Source organism: Gekko japonicus, unplaced genomic scaffold (assembly GCF_001447785.1).
Source record: "Gekko japonicus isolate JY-2015 unplaced genomic scaffold, Gekko_japonicus_V1.1 scaffold1086, whole genome shotgun sequence".
NCBI classification, from domain to species: domain Eukaryota; kingdom Metazoa; phylum Chordata; class Lepidosauria; order Squamata; family Gekkonidae; genus Gekko; species Gekko japonicus.
Genome location: NW_015165270.1, coordinates 335,620 through 360,155, shown reverse-complemented (window position 1 = coordinate 360,155; position 24,536 = coordinate 335,620). Strand labels below are relative to the sequence as shown.

Here is a 24,536-nt window from a genome sequence, read left to right as displayed (position 1 = left end):
TCAGACAGTCTGTTTGCTGAACTTGGGATATCTACGTGCTTTGGAAAAAGGATGTTGTTTATATATGCAGAATTGTGGGGAGTTTTAGGCAATAGACATGTTTGTTCCTTTTTTGTGTTTTTTTTATAAGCAGTCTCAAACTTGAAAAATTGTGGGTTGGAGAGAACACTGCTGTTAAACTCTTTTTCTAAAAAGTGAGTACCTTGCTGTACATTATTGAAGGCTGAGAACTATATAAGGCACCTAGTTTGCTTTCTGAGGCCGGAGGGGAAAGCCTCTGAGAAGAAGGTAACCACTGTGCTCTTGAAAATGTGGCCATTTAGAGAACATTTGATTATGCTTTAAATGTGTATGGATGTTTCTCTTATGTTCTGATCCTGCAAGATGCAATTGCTGAAAGGTGAAAGGACAGTGATAGGAAAAACTTATGCAAATAGTGTTCAAGTTTAGTTCAAATTAATCAGTATCTAAGGAAAATGTTAAGTATGTGTTTAGCAACTTAAATTTAAATATAGTACTACAGTGAACAGAACCTTTTGCTGTGTGCCTAGGAAGGTATAAATGTCATATTTTAAAAAATTCACTTTTTTTGAGTCAACATATTGGAATCTGTGCTTACCTAGGCAAAGGGCTTCGCAGCGATGTGTCCCCTCCCTGTTCATCCACTCTCTCACCTGCTAGGGTGTACTCTCTGCTGCCCGTGCAGGCCACAAATACAGTTGCAGCCTACTGATGGCCCGAACCACACTGTCTGCAAGAATAAGACTCCCTTCCCTCTGTTGGCCTGCCTGGGAAGAAGGAGCAAAAACTTGGAAACCTTGCTTGCTTGCGATATTCCCAACTGTGCAAGCTTTCTTTTATCTTGCTAAGTGTGGGCCAAGGCAGGAGGCTTTTCATGGATGCAGAGACCAAATAACACCAATTTGGGTAAAATAAATTTTTATCTCAAAGAACCTAGGGAAACAATGGATACAACTAGGCCAGGCCCAATCTGGCAACTGATGGGAAGGTTGGGAGCAAGGGCAATGGGGGGGGGGGGCAGCATCACAACCATGAGGACATCTCTTCTGGAGGAAAACTGGAAATGACAGCAGTACCTCTAGGAATTGCTGGAAACTCTATGATAAAACTATGGAGTTACCAGTGATTCCTCAAGCTACTGCTGTCACGTCCAGGTTTTCCCTGGAGTTGATGTCATCATGCTCACAGTGGTGGTTTGATTTTTATTTCAGATTTAATCTTCTGGGCCAGAGCATGTCTGCTTTCTCTAGAAAGGTTGCCCTGAATCTGGTTAACTCCAGTGACTGACTCAAAGCATGGCTGCCCCTTGAATTTAAAGGGCAAAGTCCTTCTGCTGACCAGATCCCTTGCCAAAATGTATTATTGAGGGAAAAGGTGAAGACTTATCCATTGCCTTCATGACCAAACTAGCATCAGGTCTTTCTTTTCCTTGTTGGGTTGCCTCAATATTTAGCCCACAAATTGTCTTATTTCTCCCTCTCTGCCTCTTTTGATCAGAGTGCTTGAATTGCCAGTTTGAGCTTAACCTCTGAGCATTCACAGAGTGTGCAACCAAACATGCACAAAGCAATGAGAGAAATTCTTACATAATTCCTTGAGTGAAGGGTCATATCACAGAGTTCAGCTAACTCTTCTGTGGGATTGGCAGATAGGTATGTCCTCCCCAACTCTGGTTGGCTAAACATTTTGGATTTATTTTTGGCTCGTATTAAATGTGGCACAGTTGTGAGCATCTAGTTAAATACGATAACAAAATTAGGATGGGACAGAGAAGCATTAAGGTTTTTTTGCTCTCTATTAAGAATTGATTTATGATGACTCCATATGGTTTTCAAAGCAAGAAACACCCAGAGGTGGTTTGTAGCAGTTCTTGATTTCTTTGATGTCTCCCATCCAACTACCCTGCTTAGCTTTTGAGATCTGAGGAGATCACACTATCCTTCTGATAGTTAGAAGCTTCCAAAACCTGCTGTCAGTGGGATTTCCTTATTCTTGTGGCCATGTTTTATCTCTTGTGCTGAGGTAATTGTGGCCTGTGCCCTCAGTCAGCTGTTTCTGTTCTGTTTCCTCACTCTATAAATTTCAGAAATATGCTTCTCCTGTAATTTCTAAAGAGCACATAGTCACCATAGCTCTCCTCAGAACCACCACCCCATTTTACATCTCAGAATCAGAAGTTATAGGAAATTGTCTTTCTTGTATTCCAGCATTAGGAGCAGCAACATTAGTCCAATATGTTTGTCATGTTAAAAACCTGTGCTGTTAATAATGAATCCAATTTACTCCCTGCAACTCCTTTGCAGAATTTTTCTGAATTTAAATAAGTGAGTATCTCTGAACTGAGCCTCTGACACAGGAGTCCTCAATCTTTTTTCAGCCTGTGGGCATCTTTGGAATTCTGACAGCATGGTGGACACAGCCACAAAATGGATGCCACACAATGACTGCTTCAGACCTTCAGTCACACTGTTGAGATCCTTGTGCTGTGATGGTAGCTGCTATCAAAGCAACGTTTCTAATAATCTGCACAGTCAATCAGATTTCCAGTGTCTACCTGGCCCCATGCATTTCCTAAAAACACTTGGTAGGAACCAGGAAAGTTGTTAGTGGGCACCATCGTGCCCAAATGGCACCACATTAGGGACTTCTGTTTTAACACATTTCAGTAGTTTTTATGGATACTGTTATCTTGAAAAAGTATGATCTCCTTGCTATAAGTCACTGTTTTATATTTATACTGCTCAGCTTCATTAATCAGCATCTAAGGACAATGTTAAGTATGTGTATGTATAACAAAATTTGTGGTTTTTAAAAAGTAACAGGCATCTGATAAGGGAGTCTTATTCTTGTTAAATTTACACTGTATCCCAGTGGTGCCTCTCAAATGTAAGCATAACCTTTTTCTAGGAGATCTTTCCAAATATGCCTTTCCATTAGCTGAAGTTCACCTAGTCTTTTCTCTGTTCTGTAGATCTCTTTTTTTCCTTACACCATATCATTTATATGAAACGTAACAGTCTGAACATGTGGAAGGTGAGCTTTTGCAGACAGAAAGGGAAGCAACTATAACACAGTAGTGTTACTTGTAACAATACTTGTTACATAGGATCCTGCACAACTCTTTATCACGACAGTCCCTTAATCATTACTAATTTAGTGGCAGAGAAGTCTTTAACATTGCATGTGTTCAACTGCAAGCTAGTTGCTGCTGTGATAGTTCACGGATGGCATCTGGGAAGTACCATACTCTGAAACAGTCCAGTGAGAGCCCTACCATACTGCCAATTCATAATTTAAACCGTGTTTCCAAAACAAAGTACTTGACCGCTTCTCTATAATGCTATTTATTTATTTATTTATTTAAATTTGTATCCCACCCTCCCCACACAGCGCCACTGCCCATATTTTCAGCATGCCAATTTTGTTCATGTAAACTGGTATCGAATCTTGAATTTGTAAAGACTTAAAGATGTTTGGGTCCTCAATGCACTCTCTGTTTGGGAGAGAAAGAGGGGAAAGGCTACTGCTGCATATGAGACTGATTAGGGCTTGCAAGTATTCCAGACAGAAATCCCTGGTATTGTATTTAAATATTGATATAATGTTCTGCTGTAAGTGGAATCCAGACCTTTGTCCACATTGTAGCCTGTAGTACTTCCAGATTAAACTTTAGTTGCTTCTTTAGTAGACATGATTGATTACAGTTTTCAGCTTGATTAACTTTCAGGAATGCACAAATGGGAAAAACGCTGAGAAAAACAGAAAGAAAGGAAATGGAAAATGTACTGTCAGGTTTCTTCTTTAAAAGACAGCTGCATACAAGCGGAATAGCATAGCAGAATATTAAACTTGATTACACTTCTGTTATGCATGAGCACTGCTTCACAAATGCAAAGTTTCCACCCTGATGCAGATGGCATAGGCAGTATTTTTTATTAAAGTATTTGTACTAGAGCATTTAGGATATCTGTATTGTTACTGTGTAAGTTTCAGTATTCTAAAAATATTCGTTAAAATATAAGGTCTATTCATCATCCTCTGTTCCAGTTTATTTGCTAGATGAGAGTTTTATCCTTGGTGTGTTTGTGAGTGTGTGTCAGTCACACAAATAGTGTGTACTGCATACAATAGATAACTGGTCTTCAACCCATGGTTGTAAGAAATAGATTGTGGAACCCCGTACAGAGCTTATATTTTGATTGCTGTTCTTAGGATCGCCAGGCAGTGGGTTGTGTGATGTATTGAAACGTTACATGAATCACCTCATAGGACTTACATGTTAAGCTTCGAGCCAAACCAGGGCTCCACTGAATGAACTTCCTATTGGTCGCTCTGCAACAGCGACCAATCAGAACTGTGCCTTTTCCCTGCGAGGGAAAGACTTTCATTGGTCCTTAACTAAGCAATCTCATTGGTTGTTATTTGTAAATAGGCGTGGCTACATTAGCCCGGTTATGTTTAAAAGGAGCATAAGCTCCCACTTTTTTCTGTTCTGGTTTCTTACTGAGTTGAGTGCTTGTTCGTTACTTCCAATAAAGCTGAATCACTTGCTGAATCACTCTAAGAGTCCTTTGTTAGTGCGATCTAACAGGTTGGGAGGCAACTGGCAGGAGGGTTGGGAGGGCAGTGTCCCCAGAAAAAAATTAAAAAGGAAATGGAGGTCTCATCTATTTACAGGAAGTTCTTACCATAGAGTTCCTGGCGATTCCTAGAACTATATGGAAGTGATAAAGGGTAGCCCTAGGAATCAGTGGAAACACTACAGTAAAACTGAAAGTTCTTACCATAGACTCTCCAGTGATTCCTATAACTACCCTGACACATCTGGGTAGCCCTAGAAGTCACCAGGAACTCTGATAAGAACTTCCTGTAAGCAGATGAGGTCTTTAGATGAGGTTTAGCAATCCTGTTTTGGAAGGATCTGTTGCTAAAGCACTTTCATTGAGAGGAAGAGAACTATGTTTTCTGCATCTCATTGGTCACATGCTGATAGGAACAGCAAGAAGGTCACTGTGCAGTGGAGTAGATTCTTATTGGTACAGGCAGGTTCAGATATCCCCACTTCTTCTTGTCTTATGTGTCTTTTCTGTGTACAGCTTACTTCGCCCTACAGAACCATCCCTGGCCCTGCCTGTCGGTCTCCCAGTGCTTGTGGTTCACTGTCCTTACTCTGTCAAGTCTCTCTTTCATTTTTTCATCTCTTCCCTATAGCCTATCCCTCCTCACCAGTTAATCAACCAGTGTTTCTCACGTCTGCTTCCCATTCCCTACAAAAGCTGTGCTTTGCCTGGTCACTACCCACCCTGAATAGTCTCCATGTTTAGTGTATTTCTTCAGCTTGGTTCCTGGCTGTTTTGCAAATCCAAGACTTAATTTGCTATCTATGTCATGTTTTAGAATGTATACAGTGGCTCCCATCTTGCTTCAAGGCCTAATTCAAGGCACTGGTATTGACCTTCAAAGTCTTGTACAGATTGGAACCAGCGTACCTAAGTGACCACCTACCTGGCCACTCCGGTTGTCTTTGTAGCCCTTGCTTTATTGCCTTGCCATCTGAGGCTAGATGTGTGGCAACGCGAGAAAGGGCCTTCTCAGCCATGGTGCTAAAACTTTGGAACTTCCTACCCAGGGAGATTCATTTGTCTCCCACTATCATTGCCTTCTGCCAGCGGGTTAAGATTTTTACTTTGTTTGTTTAGCATTCCCTCGCTAAGTCTTATTAGCCTTCTTCCCTGTTTGCATGTTTTTATGTGTTAATATTATGTTTTATTTAGTTGTTATACACACACAACACACACATACACATATATAACAATTTTAAATGCTTTCCAATATTTGAAATGATTTAATGCTTACTGCCTTGGGGACCATGAATTGGGCAGAAAGGTGGCATAGAAATTCAGGTTGATGAGCATAGACACACAACGTCTGTCCAAGCCTGGTGTTTATAGGTTCTGCCCATGTGGCTGATTCCCATACTTAATCTAGGAGAACAATTGATCATACAGATCCTTTGCAGATTACGTTTGCCAAGTTCAGATCTTGTACCAGCACATGGATACCTGCCAGTGTGGAAAGTAGGGTAGGTATGCTAATTAAGTGGGAAGATGTATTTTGTGCCCTGGGCAGTGTGTGTTCTGAACTGGAGTTCAGTGTGGTATGTCCACTACATATATATGCTCTCCATGAGGGAATTGATTAATCTGGGTTTTATTAATTTTTACCAGGGAAAATTGTAGGATGTAAAAGTGAATCTTTCTTTTACAACTGAAGCAAAATAGCACAGGTTTGTAGATCTCATCTCCTTGGCAAGTTTCCATAATACATTTTTTCTTTGAATGAGAACGTGTAAGGCTGTTGTTGGCTGTTGCTGTTATTGAGACAAAGTTTTTAAAAATAAGTCCTCTAAAAACCCTTGTCCTGCCAAAGACATATTTCACCAGCATTTGTGAGGGGAAGGAAATAAAACAGTGTGACAGTTAATTAGAGCCATGGCAGTTGGATTGAAAAGACTGACCTGGCAGGTGTGCCTTGCTGACAGCTTTCCTCCTGTGAAAGCCCTGACAGAAATGTCAGACTCAATAAATTCTTCAGACAATGTGGTTGGGGTGACTTTAGTGTGGGAGTGTGTTGGCAGGCAGGGGGCTTTGGTATTTTAGGAATGTTTTACCTCAGTAGCTTCTAGAGAAACTAGAAATAATGGTAGAAAAGTCTGCTTGAGTTATCATTTTTTCTGACAAGAGGTAGCATGTGTTCCTTTAATACCTGTAAAAGACATTGGATTCCCAAATGAAATTTTTATATCTGAATGACAAGTGAAACTGGAAAAATATTTTTCTCTCCCCTACAAATTTAGCTTGTTGGAGTAGGAATTTTAAGTGGACTTTGAAAGCCACGTGCTGTCTAAAATCTGTTTCATTAGAACTTGTGACAGGAAGAGACAGATTTCTTATTTCTTGCAGTAACATTTTTGTGCAAAAGATTAACATTGATTTTGCTTTTCTTGTGCATATTCCCGACATCTTGAATTTCTGTTACAAGGATGCCCATTTCTGTGAATGTTCTGTAGTGCAGTATTGAGAGTCAGTTTGGTGTAGTAGTTAAGTGTGCGTACTGTAATCTGGGAGACCCGGGTTTGATTCTCCACTCCTCCACATGCAGCAGCAGCAGCAGCAGCTACTGCTGCTGCTGCTTCTTCTGCTTCTGCTACTTCTTCTTCTTCTTCTTCTTCTTGTGTTAGTACTAGACAGGGGTCGTTTCGTAGAAAAAGAGCTAGGGGAACTCATTAGCATAACTCATTAGCATATACCACACCCCCTGACATCACCGGAAGTGTGTCATAAGGCCCCACCCACCACTCAGTCTTAGTCTTAAAGGTTAGTCTTAAAGGTGCTATTTGTTAGTCTTAAAGGTGCTATTTGAACTCTTGGACTATTTTGCAGCAACAGACTAACACAGCTACCTCGGGGAAGCTCCTGGATGGGGCTGGGAGTCCTTGCGGAGGCCACGTGGAGTGGCCTCGGCCAGGCAGAGGGGGAGGACACCAACTTACCCTCCTGCTTCTTCCTCCTTCTGCAACAGAATGGGGCTGGAAGCAGGGGGCGGGGCTTCGTTGTGTGCCCTGCCCCCCGCACCTCATCCAGGGGAACTGCAATTCCCCGCAATCCCCCCCAAATCCACCTCTGGTACTAGAGTTGCCAACTGCAGGTTGGGAAATTCCTGTAGATTTGGAGGTGGAATTGGGAAAGGACAGGGTTTGGGTATTTCTTTATTTTAAAAAAATTATATGCTGCCTCTTCAGGAATCTGCTTGAGGTGGCTTACATCTAATAAAACAAAGCTATTGAATGTGATCCTTTAAAAAAAAAAAAGCCAAAACCATCAAAGCACAATCAGTTAAAAAACAAAACAAAAACAGACCAGGGTAGAACAGCAGCAAAAAATACACACTGAGCAGGCTAAAATGATCCTTAGGCTGGAAACAGACCATGAAACATTTAAAAACAAAATGAGAAGCAGCACAGTGCCCCCTCCGAGCCCTTTTTGTGACTGGTGTATTTTTTTGGGGGGGTTTATTTTTGGAAGTTCTTAGTTGTGCAATCCTAGTGCTTAAGTGTTCATCTGATACTCTCCATCTCTGTTCTCACAGTACTTTTTCATCTTGGGGATGACTGTGGGTGACTCTGACACCATTCCACCAGTAGGGATGTGTTGAGAGGGAAGGCAGGAAGAGTTGCCTCAGTGCTTAGTTCTTGTGGCCCTTTCTTACACACTCAGGGAAATGCTGATTGCCACTTTGGGATCAGGAAGCAGTTTTTCTCCAGACCAGTTTGGCCAGGTATCCTGTAGGTTTTTTGTCATCTTCTGGGTGTGGAACAGCGGTCACTGCGGGTGTGGAGGGGGGAGGTATTTGTGAATTTCCTGCCTTGTGCAGGGGGTTGGACTAGATGACCCTGGAGGTCCCTTCCAGCTCTATGATTCTATGACCCTGTGACTCTATGAGAATTTTATGCATGAATTAATATGTGATCAACAAAAAAATTCAAAGATAATTTGAAAATAGGAAAATAAATGACATTTCCTGATGTTTAACAGAACATTCCAACATAAGCTATGCTCTAAAGAACCAGAAATAAACTACCCGATTTGTGTTTACTTCTGAAGTATAGGTACAGTTGCCAACCTCCAGATGGGGCCAGGAGATCTCCTGGAAATACGGTTGATCTCCAGAATACAGGGATCAGTTCCCCTGGAGAAAATGGCTGCTTTGTGGGGTAAACTCTATGGCATTATACTCTGCTGATGTCCCTCCCACCCCAAGCACCATCCTTCCCAAGCTCGACTGCCAAATCTCCAGGAATTTACCAGTGCAGAGTTGGCAACCTTAAATAAAAGTAACCAGGCTTGTGTTGTTAATAGAATGTGAACTTTTGAGTCTGGCATACAAAGGTGAAATCCCTCCCCCTACCTTGCTGATTAAGAATGACTGCTTTAGGGTCCCTGAACTATCCCCTCATGAATTTATATATATGAATGTATATATAATATACATTAATGTATATATAATTTTAGTTTCACAAGGCTTGTATTCTCAACTGTTCAGTCTTAATTTTTATAACCACCTTGTTTTTATCCTCATTATTGGTTCCCTAGACTTTTATTTGTTGTTGCTGGACAGGTGGACAGAGACGAATGCAAACCGCGCACACACTGCCTTCTGTGTGGTTTGGCATACACTCAGTTTGTTGATAGGAAACTATTTTGCATCAGTGTGTGCCTGATTACTATTTCTGTGGTGTTGGGATGATGACATCAATGTTCATAGCAGCAGGAGGAGGTAAGTTGCCCCCCCGCTTGCCGCTTGCCTTCCAAGCGGCGGCGGCGTTGGCGTTCGTAGAGCGTTCTGTGCGCAGGCGCACAGAACGCTCTTGCACTTTCGGGGGGATTTAAACATCCCCCCAATATTTTTTTTTAGTTTTTAGATTTTTGTGCACCCCTGGGGACTGCCCCAAGAGTGCACAAACCTCCCCCTCCCCCCCAAGTGCCCTCGGAGCGCTGATTTAGCGATCCGCACTCCGGGGGCCACTTGGCAATTAGATATATAGATTTTGCATCAGTGTGTGCCTGATTACTATTTCTGTGGTGTTGGGATGATGACATCAATGTTCATAGGTCAGGTAGAGGTGAAAATATGCTGCTTGGCTGGATGCTGGTTTTGTAATTTAGACTGGAAGGTTAAACATAATTTGTGTGTCTTGAATTATGCTTGCGTCAAAATCCAAGCAGCCTTAATGAGCGTTGCCTGCTTTAGTTTGAAATTCTTGCTGGGAAATCATGGGAAAATGGAAAAATGCATGCTTGTATGTCACTCTTCAGATTAACAGTTTATGCAGAGCTCAAACTTCTGAGCACAAATGCTGCTGACGCAGTTCTGGAGCAACTGGCGGAGAAATCTCCTGCTATAAATGTCTGTCTGTCTGCATTTTTATAGGATATCCTGTTAAGCCAAAAGGGCTTGTTTACTTGTAGGAGTCATGCTAAATATGGTGTGTAATCTGACAGCTGAGTTCCACACATAAAGGCAAGCACGACAGTTCGAGACAACACGGAGGCCTGAAGTTTATATTGGTATCCCTACTAGTAACAGTCTAGCACAGCAAAGGGAATACAGAGTAATTGCATCTGTAGAAAGCAATCAAAATATACACATAATATTGGTAAAATATAATTACAGAGTAGCGCAAGAAAGATTTGCACTGCTGGGATCCTAACCAATAAACAACAGGAAATTGATTGTGTGTTTAAATCTCGGTAGGACCATATTTCTAGTAGTTATCCAGACAATTGAGAGTTTTTTTGCATGTCTGTGTATCCGGATACTAAATTCTGTGACTAAGTATTTGTCCTCTGTTCCTACTTTCCACCTGTTCCAAATTTTCAGCTTCACTTAACAGTTGTTCAAGGGAGTGTTTGCAACAAATTGCATTCTTCCAAAGTTGATGGCTTAATTCTCCATTCTGTAGGCCATATGTTTAACTCCCTGATGTTACAATAAATTAGAATTAAAATACTTTACTTTGTATTAATTGCACCTTAATGTTTCACAGGTTGTGTTTGCACCTACTAGATAAAACAGCTCCATCTCTGCATACACAAACTTTATCAACAAGCTGTTCTTCTCCTTGTACAGTCTGTGTGCATTCCACATGGGCCTTGACCTGGCTAGCCCAGGCTAGCCCAGTCTCATCAGAGCTTGGAAGCTAAGCAGGGTCAGCCCTGGCTAGTAAATGGATGGGAGACCTCCAAGGAATTCAGGGTTGTGATCTGGAGGCAGGCAATGGCAAACCACCTCTGAACGTCACCATAAGTCAGCTGTAACTTGACAGCACTTTCCACCACCATTCCTTATGTGGCTACCCTGTAAGACCTTGCACAGTAGGGTTGCCAAATGGGCCCGGGGGGCGGGGAATCCCCCGCTTTGGAGGGCCGATTTCCGATGCGACGGAATCGGCCCTGGGGGGAACCCCGCCCCCTGAAGCTGTGTCACCGGAAGTGACGCACGACGTAGCACGTTGGGGGCGTGGCCAAGATCGATGATCTGGGCCATGCCCCCAACGTGCCCTACGTCGTGCGTCACTTCCGGTGACACAGCTTCAGGGGGCGGGGTTCCCCCCAGGGCCGATTCCGTCGCATCGGAAATCGGCCCTCCAAAGCGGGGGATTCCCCGCCCCCCGGGCCCATTTGGCAACCCTACTGTGCAAGGTCTTACAGGGTAGCCACATAAGGAATGGTGGTGGAAAGTGCTGTCAAGTTACAGCTGACTTATGGTGACGTTCAGAGGTGGTTTGCCATTGCCTGCCTCCAGATCACAACCCTGAATTCCTTGGAGGTCTCCCATCCATTTACTAGCCAGAGCGCACGCATCCCCGGCCGGCTCCCGGAGCGAGAGGACACTCCCCCGCCGGTACGTAATTTATATTTGGCAACCCAAACAGTGCACAAGTATGCCACTAGCGCTCGCCTTCTATCTCCAGGTGACTGATACGGCTGGTACTCTAGTTACAGGTCTTTCAGGTTTAGCATTTTGAATTAGTTGGAAGTAAATGTGTAAAGGTAAAGGTTCCCTTGCTCGAAAGCCAGTCGAATCCGACTCTAGGGTTGCGGTGCTCATCTCCGTTTCAAAGCCGAAGAGCCAGCGCTGTCCGAAGACATTTCCGTGGTCATGTGGCCGGCATGACTAAACACCAAGGTGCACAGAACGCTGTTACCTTCCCACCAAAGTGGTACCTATTTATCTACTTGCAATTTCTTGCTTTCGAACTGCTAGGTTGGCAGGAGCTGGAACTAGAGATGGGAGCTCACTCCATCATGCGGCACCCGGGTCTCAAACTGCTGAACTACTGACCTTCCACAGCCTGCAGTTCAGCGTCTTAACCACTTGAGCCACCGCAGCTCCTAAATGTGTAAAACTGTTGTATAATTTGTTCTTGTGAATGCTACTCTTGTGGAGCTCTTACAAATTAATTACAGGTTATTCTACAACAGGAAATGAAATTAACATTGGTTGATACTATTCTTCTACAAGTTGCCAGTTCTATTCTGCTTCTACTTCATTTGTAAATTATAATTATTAATTAAATCCGATAGAAATTGGCAAGCCTAAGTATATATTTCTGCCTCTCAAAGGTACTCCAGTACAAATACAATTATAAACTCCCATAATTTCCCTTTGGATCTCCTTATGTTTATAACCATATATTCTATATATATTTCATATCAAAATCAATATAGTAAGATGAATTATAGTAAAGTAAGATAAAAAAGTATATTCCTCCATTTCATTACTTTGATCTCTTAGGGTCTTTTACTAAATTCTGTTTTTCCTCTTTAACTGGAGCGCTTCTAATCGCCATTCCCTCTCCCGGGACTCCGGTGCAGTTCTAAAGAAGACTCTGGATGAGAGTCTTGCCCATTGGGGAGGTGTGTGTGTGGGGTATCCCAATGGCCCTACCCGCGTACTCTCCTACGATTTATGTTCCAGGCTGCTTTACTTGGGGGGAAATATATAAAGCAAAAGGGAAAAAAAGTAACTCTATAGCTACAATCTCCTCCAATATAGTTCTTTACAGTCTTATGGTACGTTCCTCTTCTTTTGGTTACCAGTTCTTGGATTCCTAGCCCGTGTCCAATTCCAATGCCTTCAGAAGCTCTTCACCAGATGTTAAATCATGGGCTATGAATATTTTTCCTTTGTGTGTAACCGATATATGTCCAAGTGGTAGCCAACGGTACCTGTAGTTCTTCTCTGCAAGCTTTTGTGCATTTGGGCGCATATGTTTCCTAGCATTTAGTATTTCAAAAGGAATATCTGGGAACAGCTGGACCAAAGTGTCCTCAGGCTTCAGACCTCTGTTCTTCCTGGTTTTGCTTAGTCTTTGTGTCCTTGAGATCTGCCACGATATCAGGTATCAGTGCTGGTGAGCAGAGAGCCAGTTTGGTGTAGTGGTTAAGTGCGCGGACTCTAATCTGGGAGAACCGGGTTTGATTTCCCACTCCTCCATTTGCACCTGGCTGGATGACCTTGGGCAAGCCATAGTTCTGATAAGAGCTGTTCTTGAAAAAGAGCAGTTTCTGTCAGAGTTCTCTCAGCCCCACCTACCTCGCAGGCTGTCTGTTTTGGGGAGGGGAAGGGAAAGGAGTTTGTAAGCCGCTCTGAGACACCTTTGGGTAGTGAAGGTGGGGTATAAATCCAATCTTCTCCTCCTCCTCCTCCTTTTACTTGCACGAGCTTCTGCTTCCTCCGTTTCCAACGGGGGGGGGGAGAGTCTTTGTGTGAAGAACTTTGGCTTTCTTGCATTGCTCTAGGCATTGGTTTGGAGGAATTCTTGCCACTTTTTGCTCCCCTGTTCCTTCCCATTGTTTTGGTAAAGCTGTAATATTTAAATTGCAGCCCGTTTTTAAAATTTTAATTCTTTTGTAGGAGCCCGATGTGGAAGCTGTGCTGGGTGCGGCTACTCAGCTCCGCCCCCCCCCCTTGTGGAGTTCTTAAAGCATTGTAGACCTAATTAAAATACATGTCAAATTATAGCAAGATATGAGTCCAGTAGCGCCTTAGAGACCAACAACAGCCGACGAAGGGAGCTTTAACTCTCAAAAGCTTATACCCCAGATATCTAGCTGTCTCTTGTTGGTGTTGTAGACCAACATGAATACCTTCTGAAACATGTCAAATGATAGTGTGGCTAAGGGACTGTTTTATATTTGCTTCTGCCATTTTGTGCCTATGATATATATTTAAATGAATAGGCTTAGAAGTTTTAATTAAATACCAAATCACATTTTGAACCCATTTTCATATGTTCTTTTTAAAAATATTAAAAGCACAAGAAGACTCCGTTCTTAATCTGCTTCCAAAAGAAAATTTTCCAAATGTCTCTTTTTGAGGTTTAACCTTTTGGTGATTTCAAAACATCATACGCATTTAACATCTGGAGCAACAGATGTGCAAATTAATAAGAAGGAGGTGGCTTTATGGGTTAGCTGGCTACTGCTCAGTTTGGTCTTATTTGATGGTGATGGAAGAAGTGAAACCAGAGTTGAAAACCGTAGAAGGCCTTCACTTATTGTGGACTCCTTGAGCATTGTCTAACAAAGTTTCTTATCCCATGCGAGAACAGCTGCTTTTACCATTTATGTGTCAGACAAGATTCTTTTACTTCGCTATAATACTGTATTAATCTTCAATGCTGGGTAGTGAGCAAACAGACCAGCAGCTTCTTAAGGTTATGGATGCATCTGTTCAAAATGAATCCATGGGCTAATTCTCAACTTGAACTATATAGACATCATCATAAATTGCTTACTGGTTTCTGATGTGCCAGTAATGTGCTGGGTTGATTGGGTAGCTGAGTTCAGAGTCACAAAACATGTGATAATGAGGCCAAAACTGAAACATCAGGTTTTTTGCTTTTTCCCCTTGTCACTTTTTCCTGTTGATGTGTTCCATTTAACTACATTGGCACTCATTACTTAGAACATACTTAGAAATTTAGGCTCTAAATTTGTTGTAGAACAGCAACATCTATGCATGGAGCCTGAATTCAAGCCTGAACTCTCCCTAGAGTCTAGAATAACTAAATTGAGGCTATCATGATTTGATCACATTATGAGAAGACAGATGTGAAGAAATGCATTTTTTCTTTGGAAGTGGAAATGAGCAAAACTTTCACTCTGAGTTTTTAAAGTCCCCCTCCCCCCCGGGCAGAGAACAGGCAGGAAGGGGTAAAGTCAGTTCAATTGCTTTCTAGAGTTACATAGAGAAAATTGGATGCCCCTCCCCTGAAGCAGGGAACAGAGACTTGGAGGAATTAAGACTAGAAAGACTCCAGGAAGAAATTTCTGGAGACATCAGGAAAAGCTTCCTTGACCTGGCCTGACCGGGTCAGTAGGAGGAGAAAGGGAGAAGATAAAACTCCTGGAAGCAAGGAGGATGCTCTCTTTTGTTCTGAATCCATCAGAGCAGACAGAGCTCTTAACTGAGGTCTGGAGGAGGTGGCCATTAACCATGTGTTGGCTTGGAGAGCTGGATGAAGTAACTTCCTAAGCTAAGGAGCCTGTCCTATACTTTAACATCTGATAGGGCATGTATAGACAGAAGGACAGAGGAATTATATTTTAACCATTTCTTTTGAATCCCTTGCTCAATCTGGTGCTGTGTTAAAAGTATGCTTATGAATATTTTTTAAAATAAATACTTTATAACTTTTAATGCTGGTAGTAGTTCTCTGTACCACATAGACCTCCACCATCTTGGACACTATTTTAAAAGGAGTTCCAGGGGGAAGGTGGGCAGTTGGCAAGTGGCTGTTCTTCCAGGGCCACACAAGGCAGGAAACAGTCTCCGTGGTGACCAGGCGCTAGGCAGCAGGAGACACAGAGGCAAGACCTCAGAACTTGGAAGGGAAGCTTGGGAGTATTGACCCTCCCAGCAGGCAATTTCTTTCAAAGATTATGTGGTAGCAGTGGTTACCTGAGAGAGAAAGAAAAGCCTCTCCAGGTGTTGGGGAAACCTTCGAGAGGAGGGAGGAACAGGGCCTGCAGGCTGGAGCAGGCCTGTTCTGCCACAACAGGACTCACTGGAAAAGACAATAATGTGAGGAAAGTTGAAAGCAGCAGGAAAAGAGGAAGACCCCAGATGAGATGGATTGATTCAATAAAGGGAGCCATGACCTTCCATTTGCAAGATCTGAGCAAAGCTGTTAATAATAGTATGTTTTGGAGCAGAAATGTGGAATTGCTAAGTGAGCTTTGATTTACCAGTCTTAGTTATGTGTGCGGGGGGTGTGTGTAGCTGGCTGAAGTAGCAGTGTAAATGGCTTGAATGAAACATCTGGAAGCATGATGGGGTAGTGGTAATCAGAAATCAGTGAGGTAGAGAAAGGTGCTCAGCCCCGCAACATGCATACAGGTCAGGCTTACACCTTGCTAATACGCAGGAACCAGGAACAACACTGGCTATTGCTAGTATGCTGAAACACAGGAAGTGCTCCCCATTCACTTTTACAATGGCCAATTGGTTCATATGCTGACTAATGTCTCAAAATCCCTGTTAAACTTATTCGTAGGCTTTTCAACCCCTCTTGGGAGGCACGTGAGATGGTGGTGGAATGCAGGTGGAGAGCACAGGCAGCCAAGGGAATTATGGGTGGTTGAGAGGAGTGGGGACTGAGAAACAGAAAATGGGGCACAGAGGTCCTCCTGAAAGGAATTGAGCTTCTAGGAAGTGACAACGTTTTGCAGTGTGGGTGAAGTAGGTGTGGACCAGAAAAGAGTTGAATTTTTCATATACTTGGCATCAATTAAGGGAATGTGTTTTTGAAAGGAGAACCCAACATATCATGTTGGGTACATAGGCGTGAGGAGGCCTGAATTTTAGTTCTCTTATTAGTTAATTAATTTACGAAATGTGCATGTCACCTTTCTGCCCTTACCAGGGCCATTAAAGTGCCTAACAATTTAAAGCAAACATAATAAAACAAACAATAAAATCACTTTTTAAAACCATTCAACCCTCCTAAATATGCATCATTAAAGCAATTAAAAACAGTTAAAATACATACAAAACATAAACACAGCAATGAATATATTAGTTAAGAAGGAAGGATCATTGAGGAAACACCAAACAAAACAAGTCTTCACCAAGACCACAACGGAAGGGGAAAGCGTTCCAGAGCTTTGGTTCTATGACTGAGAAGGCCCTCTCCTGGATTGCTCAGAAGGCTGGGACACCTGAAGCTGGGCCTCCAAAGATGACCATAATGGTCACAGCAAGTTCATAAGGCAGTAGCCGGTCCTTTATGCATGTTGGTCGTAAACTGTATAGGGCTTTGAAGGTCAACACAAGTGCCTTGAATTGTGCCTAGAACCAAATTGAGAGCCAGTTCAGATGGGCCAAGACTGGAGTGATATGGTCTTTACAACCTACTCCAGTCAACACCCTAGCTGCAGCATTCTGTACCAACTGAAGTTTTGAAACATTTATCAAGAACAACTCCACATAGTGCACATTGTAGTAATCTAATCAAGATGTAACCAGAGCATGTACCACAGTGGCCAGATCTTTTCTGTCTAGGAAAGGCTGCAGCTGGCTAACCAGTCAAGACTGGTAAAAGGCTCTCTTGGCCACAGCTGCCACCCACTTAACTAGCTATATGCCTGGGTCCAAGAGTTACCCCCACACTATGGGCCTGTTCCTTCGAGGCGAGTGTGCAACTTCATCCGGAATGGGTGACACCTTAAATCCCAGGTCAGACCTTCTACCCACCATTAGAATTTTGGTCTTGCCAGGATTAAGATTCAGTTTATTATTAGTTCACATCCACTCCAAAACTGCCTCCTGTCCAGGTCTTCTACAGCCTCCCTGGGGTAAGCTGGAAGCTTGAGATAGAGCTGAGTGTCATCCACATATTAGTATAATTATATGAACGAAATATATACCATGAAATGTTAGTGACAGCCCAGCCCAAACGTCTGGATGGCTTTACCCAAGGTTTCATGTAGATGTTACCGAGCATCGGCTGAGCAAAACTCCCTCAGCACCGCATTCTGAAACCTACCCTCCTGGTAGGACTGAAACAACTGCACAGTGATGCTGATGCCTCACAGTGGTGCCTCCCAACTCCAACCCAGATAGGCAGTCCAGAGGGATACCATGATCAATGGTATCAAAAGTTGCAGAGAGGTCCAGGAGAATCCACAGTTGCACTCCTTCTGTCTGTCTCCCAAAGCAATTCATCCACCATGGCGAACAAGGTTGTTTCAGTTCTATAACCAGGCCTAAACCCAGAATGGAAGGGATCAAAACAATTTGCCTCATCCAAGAAAACTTGGAGTTGTCCAGCCATTACCAATTTAATCACCTTGCTCAAGGATTACTGAGATCTCCTGAGTTGAGGGTGGGCTTCTTTAGAAGTGGATGCACCACAGACTGTTTCAAGGCTGGCGTGATCACCCCCTCTCTTAAGGAACCATTAACTACTTCTCCCAACCAGCTTCCCCCACAAAAAATTTAAGTAACCAGGAAGGGCAAGGGTCATAAAAGCAGGTGGTAGGCCTCAGACTTCCAAGGATCCTGTCCATATTCTCAGACTGAATAAACTGAAAGGTATCCCAAACAACTGGATAAGTTAGCACCCTGGCACCATCTGACCTATTTACTACTAACATAGAGTCCAAGTTGGAACAGATATGAAACATTTTATCTGCAAAGTGCTGAGCAAAATAGTCACAGTTGGCCACCTAATAGTCCACTTCCTCCTGCAGGAGGGTTGCCAAGCCCCGTACCTTTTCCGGTGGGAGGAAGTTGGTCCTGGTCCGGGATATTCACGCATGTGCGCTGTGATGGTGTTGAATGGAAGTGGCATCATCACACTAGGCACGCCGCTGGTGGATGCTCTAGCATTCAGCTTGAAAACTCTATGATACTATAGAGTTTTCAAGCTGAATGCTAGAGCGTCCCCCCGGCGATGTGCCCAGCGTGATGATGTCACCTCCGGGTGATGTCATTGTGCCAGGCACATCAGCCAGATTTGGGCACTTCGGGGGCGGGATTCCTCCCACTGGCCAAATCTGGGCTGGCAGATCGGGGGCCCTTTGAGGGGTAATCCCCCCCAAGGGATCTGGCAGCCCTATCCTGCAGGCCAGATTCCAGCAGGCCTCTGACCACCCACAACAGCTCTATGGACCTACACAGTACAGATGGAGTGGTGGTGGAAAAGTGTTCTTCCATTACCGTCATCACTGCCATGGAGTATGCTTTAAAATAAGCATGTTGTATCATATTTATCCCAAGTTTTCCTCCACTGTTGCTCTAGCTGTCTTCCTTGTATTTTCATATAGCTTCATCAATGTATGTTAGGCTTGGCATAATAGCGTAAATAAAATATACATTTCTTTGCTACAAGGAGTTCACAATCTGAATTTAATAAATTAGAGTAGATGTTTCAAGTTTCCACTTGTACTTACCACTTTAGAAACGAAATCCTATTTTTGTGGTTCTTGTCCTCTTGTTTATTAGCTCTTCAAGTTCTGGGAATGTGGCAGATCGTGTCCTGGCACAGTTGCTGACAGAAATGGATGGCATAGAACTGCTAAAGGATGTGACAATTTTGGCAGCTACAAACCGACCTGATATGATAGACAAGGTAAGGGAATTCGATTTTTTGTTTAAGCAGGAGTTAATTCAGTAGGTGAACTTCCTGTTAACAGTAGAAAAGAGCAAGAGCAGTGACTCAGATTTTATTAGTCTTTAAGGTACTACTGGACCAAATTGTTTTGATCCCTTCCATTCTGGGTTTAGGCCTGGTTATTTTACTGAAGAACAAGAGTTCTTTTCTATTGCTACAGACAGATTATCATGAGCAGACTGAGTAGACAATACTGACTTTGATGGACCAATGGTCTGATTCAGTATATGGCAGCTTTTCATGTGTTTATAGGGAACTTACAGTGAACTTGCCATGGGCTGCTTATCCCTGTGGCGAATGTGATTACCAATTGTAAATGGTATTTTTTCTTTACAACGTTCTTTAACCCTTGTTTAAGGTATCTGGAAATCTGAAGCTGCCTTATATTAAAGAAGGCCATTAGTCTATCTAGCTTAGCAGTGACTACTTTTGACTGGTGGTCTCTCTATGACTATATGCAGAGATCTTTCCCAGTTCTGCTGCCTGATATCCTTCCCGTTTGAGATGCAAAGTAGGTACTAATTACTATTGCAAATGTTTTCCCACTTTTATGCACTTTCCCAAAATTACTGCTTTATAAGTTTTGATTGATTTTGTTCTGGTTTGTTTGTTTTATTTGCTTATTTTGAAAAAATCAGCCTGAGTATAGCTAGTGGCCTGCTGGGTATGCCCCAACAACGAATAAGTATCTGTCTTTTCCCTGGGTCACATTCTGCATTGCTGATAGTGCACTACTGTAGCAAATTTAGGAGTATAGTATTCAGCAGTGCAAAAGTGAATTAAATGTATTCTGGTCTGTGGCACTGTGTCGTTGACAGATTGGCAGCTAATTGAAATTTACAAAGAGAACATTTTGAGAATCTCGAATACCATGAATCTCTTATTTCAGAGCAGGTTTTATGTCCAACATAAGGTCAGAACCCACAGCAACAACGGAGTACACACTTATAAGAAGGTTTTACTTTTATTGAAGCTATAGATGCGTTGACAGGAACACTGTTATGAATGGCGGGCAATCTATGCGCATGAAAGGTTATAGTACATTAATATCAGCAATACCCGATTACCGGGGTTCCCGCACGTGGGCGTTAGGCTTGGGAACAAACGGCTCATAAAGCGAAACAGGTAAAAGCTTCACACAACTCATCCTGGGTAAAGCCAAAGCAACTCCTCCAGCGGCCTTGAGAGATGCGGGTTACGGCAGAAAGACAATTAAGCGCAAGGGAAGGAATGTGCATGAAAAGGAAACTTAAAAAAAACAACACTTGGCAGCTTGCTGACACATAATTAGCTTTCCAGAATGATTGCATTTGGCTGGTGTGTATTGGGGTTGGTATGTACAATACAGGACTCTATAGCTCATTGAAGCTTTATACACGTTTCTGGGATCCCAGATCACCGCAGACTGTGACAGCAGCCATGAAATTAAAAGACGCTTGCTCCTTGGGAGGAAAGCGATGGTGAACCTAAACAGCAGGATAAAAAGTAGAGACATCACCCTGCCAACAAAAGTCCGCATAGTCAAAGCAATGGTATTCCCAATAGTCATGTATGGCTGCGAGAGTTGGACTATAAGGAAGGCCGAGTGCCGAAGAATAGATTCTTTTGAACTATGGTGCTGGAGAAGACTCTTGAGACTGCAAGAAGATCAAAGCAGTCAATCCTAAAAGAAATCAACCCTGACTGTTCCCTGGAAGGCCAGATAATGAAACTGAAGCTCAATACTTTGGCCACCAAATGAGAGGGAGCACTCACTGGAGAAGACCCTGATGCTGGGAAAGATTGAAGGTCAAAGAAGACGGGGACAGCAAAGGATGAGATGGTTAGACAGTGTCATAGATGCAACGAACATGAAATTGAGCAAACTTCAGAGGACGGCAGAAGACAGGAGGGCCTGGCGTGATCCAGTCGGACTCGACTGTGCGACTGAACAACAACAACAACACTTGCCACAGAGTAGAAGACATCATCATGTAACAAAGGGCTGTTATGATTTTGCGTTTCATTTTTATTTATCTGTGTGGCAAATTTTTAATATGTTTTATTTTTACATTATGTTTGTGTATAAACTTACATACGTGATCAAAAGATATTTAAAATGACAATTCATGGTCATACAAATGCATGTCATTAGGCAACCTGAAACCTATACTTTCCTGGGTGCACCAAGGCTCAGTGCCTTGAGTACAACAGAAAACCAACCAAGGTTGCAAGATGAAATAGATTAGTCCTACTCGTCAGCTGCCTCAGTGTGGCATCACAGGCCCTGGTCTGCGGCATAGTGAGTGCAGGGTGGATTTGATTTAAATCATGATCTAAATCACTAGTCAGAAAGACTCAATTTAAATTATGGTTTTCTATATAAAGGCTCGTTCTTGCTGGCCTTAATATTTACAACACAGATGAAGGTTTCATTTTAGTATAATAATAACTTTTCAGGTTAGTTTTAGTTATATCAGAAAATTAATGATCAGTAGGATTGCCATTTGCCCAGCGGTGGTGGGGGATACCCTGATTTTGCAGGCTCCTGTGTGCAGCTGGCTGGTGGGAAGGAAGCCCCCTCCAAAACAGCGATGTCGCGTGCGATGTGCCTGTGTCACCCGGAAGTGATGTCGTCAGGTCGGCAACGTTGGGGTTGACACGCTGACTTTTGGGCAAAACTCTATGGTTTGATGCTGATTTCACTGTAGAGTTTTGCCCAAAATCCAGATTGTTGCCCCTGACGTCATCTACGTGCCAATGTCACTTCCGGGTGACAAAGGCATGCCACATGTGAAATCGCTGTTCCGGGGGAATGGAGGGGACGTCACTTCCCCCTCCTGAAACACCCCCCCCATCTCCCTGCCAGTGGGCGAAAGGGACCTGGCGACCCTAATGATCGATTATTTACCACTTGAAATAGATAATTGTGAAATCATTGCAAGGTGAACTATTTCCAGTTTAATAGATTACTCATTCATATGTAAACAAGTTTTCTGCTGTACTTTATTGGAAGAAGAAAAATAATCATTAACAAGAACCATTTAAATTGTTTTATGTAACTAAATAATAATGTTATATAGCATATGTATTCTTGTATTTGCTTAAACATCCGTGAGGATACGCTCACAAAGATCTCAAGATTTCTGGAGTATACTGCTCAAAAAGTTTCACTTTCTTTTTTCATTTGTACTGTTTGTCCCTCCCTCCTCACACTTACCTTTTAACATCTCATCCTTATCCAGACCTATTCCACTCCAGACAATCTTACATTCATTGAATGTATTGAAATTTAGCACTTAAGAAATAAGGGTTGATTCTGTGTGCATAGATTGCAGAGGACCAGTAGGACTGATGTCTATTAACTCTGTATGTTTATTTTATAACATTTTTGCTGTGAAGAAGGGGCATGTTATCTCTGCAGACACAAATTCAGTGTTGAGAACTGTAAAACCAAGTATCTGTGATAATATCTTCTAGAGAGAAAAATTGCCCAAAATAATCTTACACAAACCTCTGGGAGAGCATGACATTGTGAATGGATTAAAGGAATTCATTTACCAAAAAGTTTACAGCCTCGTGCTACATAATTAAAAATGAATCCATATTTCATGACTATAATGTATCTTATATAGAAAACTATCTTTAGATAGATTTTTCCTCAAAAAGCATTATATTAAAAAAAACAATTTAAATTTTAAAAATCAACTTTTAAAAATAACTGTTTTTTATCCACCCTGAGTAAGTGTAAGTGGGTGGAGTAGAGGAGGTGGGAGACTCCAGGGTGGGGCAATGGATCAGTCCAATGGCATTTGTTCATTCATTGCTTTTCTCGTTTAGTTTCATTACTTCAGAAAAATGAAACAAAGTGGGTTTTAATTTTGTTTTTCATCCATCTGGGAGCAAATGTCTATGCCTACCAGCAAACACTACACCTTGCCCCTGACCAACACTTGGGCTATACAATTACAATAAGCCTTGCCTAGAAAAAGAGAGAGTATTTTCAGGCATCTCAGTACTGGGTTGTTTCCTTTTCTCTTCTCCTTTCTTATGGGGTGGGGGACCTCCATCCTCGCTGTAGAATGGTTTCAGGCCAGTGGAGCCAGATGGCAGAAGTATAAGTCCCTTCCCTACATATCTTCTGGATGGAATTACATTTAAAGCACCCCCCCGAAGTCCATCTTGCTCTGCCATTTATGCCACTTCCCTTTAGAGTTGGTGTTCTGATATCCAGATACTGTCCTGTCCTAGTCCCTGTGGCCAGAGGGAGTGCAGATTCCATTCCAGAAAGTGTTCTCAAAGTCAGAGTCGAAGGAGCTCTCTACAGTGTGTCTTAGGACAGCAGCTCCCGAATTCTGCTCTTCTGTTCAAATACTTGAATCTGGAGTCCTCTTGGTAAAAAGCTTTGTATCTAACTGAATGATTTAATGATATACAGAATGAATGTTAGGTTTACAAAGCCATTCTTTCAGCATGTAGGGGTTGGTTTTGCCTTCTTTTGCTGAGAAGGGGTATCTCTTCTCAAGTGGAGGTTGAACCTTCCAGTTCTCTGTAGACGGAATCAGTCTCATCACCCTTCTGAACCCTGTATTTTGGTTATCCAAGGAAAAAAAGATCCTCTGTAGTCTTTCCTGGAGGCTTAAAGGTTAGCTCATGTTACCCTGTTCTTCTATTTCAGATAAAATTCTGGTGTACTTCAATAGTAATGCTACTACCTCAGTTTTGGGAAAGGATACCTCTGTGCGTTCTTTCACAAAGCATTACAATAGATACTTTTTCTCTAAGTTAAAGTAGATTCAGCAGATGGCTCTGGTTAAGTCAGAAGGATCATATTTTGCAGGATAGTTTGGACCCATTGGATTTACTTATGCTGGCATGTACTCCTACAAGGAGAGAAATAGAATTCGTATCTGGTGAACTTCTGTTATTTTTGTAGACATGAAGGCATTCTGCCCACCCCAACCCGTTACATGTCCTTTGTAAATACATCCTTCCAGTAGATACTATCATAGGGCATCAGCTATTTCTGCTTGAGCAAGGTATTCATTCTTCCCCTGATTTCTTGCTTTGTTTTGTTTAATCTCCTAGCTTGGGCCATTCCTGGGAATCTCAGGAGAGGCCCCACTGTCTGTGATGATAATCTTTTCTTTAGTAGCCATCATCAATAATGCCTCTGCCTTCTATTTGCAATGGCAGAGTAGAACAGAAGAAGTTGTTACAGCCCCAGGGAACTGCATGACCGTTTCACAACAGGAAGTAAAAAGTGTGTCACTGAGGAATGGGATTGTTTTAG

The 24,536-nt window shown here is 42.5% G+C and overlaps 1 protein-coding gene across 1 annotated transcript in view; it reads left to right on the top strand.

Moving 5' to 3' along the window:
- SPATA5 (spermatogenesis associated 5) overlaps positions 1 to 24,536 on the top strand; it is a 226,150-nt gene that overhangs the window by 55,386 nt on the left and 146,228 nt on the right. Inside the window, 1 exon segment of the mRNA XM_015410217.1 lies at positions 19,096 to 19,222. Within this exon segment, the coding sequence (XP_015265703.1) occupies positions 19,096 to 19,222 (127 nt within the window).